The following is a 3,806-nucleotide window of genomic DNA, read 5'->3' as shown; positions in this document are numbered from 1 at the left end:
CGTTTTTGGTAGCTCCCATCATAGCATGTTGTCTGATGGCAAGAAACACTCGCCGTATTCAGTATAGATACTATAATATGGTCCAGATCGCGAATTCCTTTTTCAACCAGTAGGCCAGTGGGCGCCCCCAAAAAGTCAACCTTTTACAATAACCCGCCTCGAATTCCCCCCTCGCTGCTCAGAGTTGAATCAACACTGGATTCTACTGCATGCCTGTGTTACGGCCCTAATACAATGAAAGCATCAGGCGCTCATGTCATCAACCACACCCATTGTTTACCACGGCTGGAGCCACTCTGGAGCTGTCAAAACCTGTTGACACGCCCAGAGTGTGTTCAGTGGTGTGTCAGGGCCTTTAGAGGAATGGAACTGTGATACATTTTCTTTGCGCAACAGTGCTGAAGCAAAACCACATGAATGAACTCTGTGACACTGGATAGACAGATAGTAACACTAGTAATTAAAAAGACATAACTGCAAATTCTTTGCAACATGGAGCTACAACACAACACAACATCCTCAACCTTTCCTACCTCATCCTTGTTAGATTCGTTGGCTGTCTGGGAAGAGACTGTCGCGTTTGTCGAGTTGTCAGCACCGGCGTTGCCATCAGAGTACTTTCCATCCATGACCCCGTCAACTCCCTTTGACGAAAGGTCACCTTCCATTTCTATAACAATCCCACGCCTCTTATCGGCACGATAACGCTTGTGCGTGTATTTGTAGAAGAGCAGTCGGCGATCAGCAATCCAAGCCAAGAGCACACACACTGGGAAGTATATCAACGTCACTATAGCCTCCCACACCTGGTCCACAAAATAACAGCGAATTGATACAGTCTCAAAATTCACTGACGTTTGATTGAGAATGCAACAGTTATTCAGGTATATTACAGTACACAACTAGTCTGAATGAACACAGACAGACTAGAGACCAACTAGAGTGCAACAGTTAATCATTTTTTTCAAAAATGTCATAAAAATACAGAAATTAGCAGATCTACAAGTTTACAACACATCACATTTTTGCCGGACACTTGTATGACAAAGTAAAATTTTGACTTACAAGTAACTGGTCAATCACATTAATCAATTCATTGATATATGAAAAATAAATCAAATTTTGAATAAAACAATAAATACTAATTAATCAATAGATCAATCGCTAAGAAAATAATCAATAACTGCAGCCCTCAACACACAAAATACACACAACACATTACACAGACCTCTACAACTTCAGGTGAGATGACAGCCAGGATGAGGTAGAGCCAGATGTAGGCAAAGATGCTCCAGAAAGCTGTGATGATGAACACTCGTAGGTGTTTTATCTTGCGAGTCTGTCCATCAGGGATGACCCAAACACAGATTCCAATGATCACAAACATGTTGAAGGCCGCACTGCCCACAATGGTGCCCGGACCGAGCTCCCCTGCGTGAAAGTTGTGCCCGATTACCTGACGGTGACAAAACATTGAGAGGACTAATAACACTGCATCCTGGAGAGCAGTCAAAGGGTTCATATAGAATATATTGTATGCATTTCTGCTCACTGAAACTGAAAGTTTTTGTGTTAAAACGCTGGGAATCATGTTTACCTCAATGACAGACAGTAAAATCTCAGGTGCTGAGGAGCCCAGGGCCATAAGTGTGAGATTGGACACGGTCTCATTCCAAATTCGTACGGTAGTCACAGTTACCTCTCCGTTGGGTTGGGTGATTTTCACTTCTTTCTCCTAGAAATGAATACAGTATCTCAGGAAAAAAACATAACTGGTGGAATCCACAATCCTATTCAAAAACAAATCACAAAATGTCATATAACTGAATACCCCTAAACAAAAATCTCAAGTCTTCCAACGCGGGCTGTGTTTTATTAGCAAATAGGTAACTGTAACTTATTAACCATTCTGGATGAGAAACTGTGTCTACAAATCCTATCTCCATTATCAAGAGGCCTCTCTATTGACAAGGCCATATTTACATGACAGACATTTTGCTCTTACATCATACGTATGATCAGATGTAAAAGCGAAATGACCGCCCTTGGAAAATGATAACATTTCAAATCAAGATTTGCCCAGTTCTTCCCAACAAGTTTTTCGAGAACTCCAGTACAGCTTTCTAATATCCTCTGTGCCTTTTGTTATTATGTTTATCAACAACACAACTCACAGATGAACTTCAAAATGATTTGACATTAAGGGACTTGATTTGTAAACTTTAAGTGGAATGGCTTAAAGTATAATAAAGGTTTGGTGGACGTGTGAGTGGTGTAGGTATTTACGTGATTTCCATGATTTAACTAAACAATAAACATATATAAATAGGCAAGATATCTTCAATAATAATCTCCCCAGTGACTTACAGTACAGTGCACAGTGAAACAGGTCTCAAAGTCACACTTTTAGCACACAAACGAACACAAACAAAACAGGTTCTGAACACATTTTTTTAGAAATACAAATGTTGACTGTGCTATTTGAATTAGGATCTGGCAGGCATGCTTCCAAGTCACTGTTTGTTATTAGATACATACAGTACAGTATCCATCCATATTCAGACAGAGTTACATCATGGCAAGTAAACTACACCAGTGGTTCCCAAACCTTTTAGCTTGTGACCCAAAAGAGAAATTAGACGTTTGCCTGGGACCCAAACTAGAGAAAACAGCAGATCTACAAGCTCACAACGTGGCGCGAAGCAACACGTTGTAGATCGGCTATTTTCACTACTTATTTGGTTTCTAAATTATGGAATTTCTTTGATTTGTACTTTATTTCTTCATGAAATTCATGGAGAAAAAAAACAAGTTTTAAAATGTTTTAAAATGTAAAACAAAATGTAGGACACCAAAAATTAAGGGACCCATAAAAATGTGTCTGTGACCCACAAATGGGTTTGGGAAACAGTGAACTACACAACCCAAAACCAGTTTAACGGTGCTTTAAAAAAAAAGTACCTGAGAAGTGATGACCTCTATGGAACCCATGAAGCGGTCTGCGATGATAGACACACCCAGGAACATGTACATCATACAGGCGAAGTACACTATGGCCCTCCCTGCCTGCTCCCCCAATGGAGGGTTGAGTGGCAGCCACACTGGCAGAAGGACACCAGGCTTACACACCACCTCAATCAGACATTTTGCATTTCTGTCAAGGCTTGTGTTACTGGCGGAGGCGGCGGCCTGGGGTTGCTGGTCGTCTGACGCACGCAACACCACCTCGGGCATGGACGCGGAGTTGCAAGGGTGGGACTGGACGAGGAGGGAGAGGAGGAAGGCCAGAGGGAGGACAGAGGAGGAGGGGAGGGGTCCCATAGTGTCCCTGAGCCAGGTAGGGGCCTGCCTGCCTGCCTGGGGTCAGCAGCAGCTGGGTCAGAAGACTCTCCTGAGGAGAGAAAAAGAGGCAGGCCAGATAGTCAAGAGTTTATTACAGTTTTCAAGAAAATATATTTTTGATTGTCTGAGGGACATGGTGATTGAAGGGCTGCTAAATTCCAGCTCATTGGCGCCCCCCTATGGTAACAGGTGGACTAATGACAGCTACATGTAGGCATGCACACTGCACAGACTGCGCGAGCGCACGCACGCACGCACGCAAGCACGCGCACACACACACACACACACACACACACACACACACACACACACACACACACAGACAGTCTCACTCTCCACTTGTGCTCATTAATTAGCTCAGGCTTCTCAACCACCCATAGTTGCGTGTCAGCTGTGGAAGAAAGACAGTAGACACCCCATCAGCTCGGATGGACATGGGAGGAAACAGAGTTTTGTTCTAACCA

At 43.1% G+C, this 3,806-nt stretch overlaps 1 protein-coding gene across 1 annotated transcript in view; it reads right to left on the bottom strand.

The window, feature by feature from the left end:
* The window catches only part of LOC308304373 (sodium/calcium exchanger 2-like), a gene marked incomplete at its 3' end in the record, with an annotated part of 16,303 nt that extends 13,177 nt beyond the window's left edge, over window positions 1-3,126 (bottom strand). The window contains exons 1-4 of the mRNA XM_080748960.1: window positions 2,962-3,126; window positions 1,598-1,735; window positions 1,229-1,456; window positions 534-806 (exon numbers count right to left, since the gene is read on the bottom strand). Coding sequence (XP_080605086.1) covers window positions 534-806; window positions 1,229-1,456; window positions 1,598-1,735; window positions 2,962-3,036 — 714 coding nt within the window. The 5' untranslated portion in view covers window positions 3,037-3,126. The remainder of the gene's footprint in view (window positions 1-533; window positions 807-1,228; window positions 1,457-1,597; window positions 1,736-2,961) is intronic.
* Window positions 3,127-3,806: the final 680 nt, after the last annotated feature.

This window comes from Nannobrachium achirus, assembly GCF_963921795.1.
Source record: "Nannobrachium achirus genome assembly, chromosome: 19".
Lineage (NCBI taxonomy): Eukaryota > Metazoa > Chordata > Actinopteri > Myctophiformes > Myctophidae > Nannobrachium > Nannobrachium achirus.
Note: the sequence above shows the minus strand (reverse complement) of the source record. Positions and strands in the feature narration are given on the sequence as shown.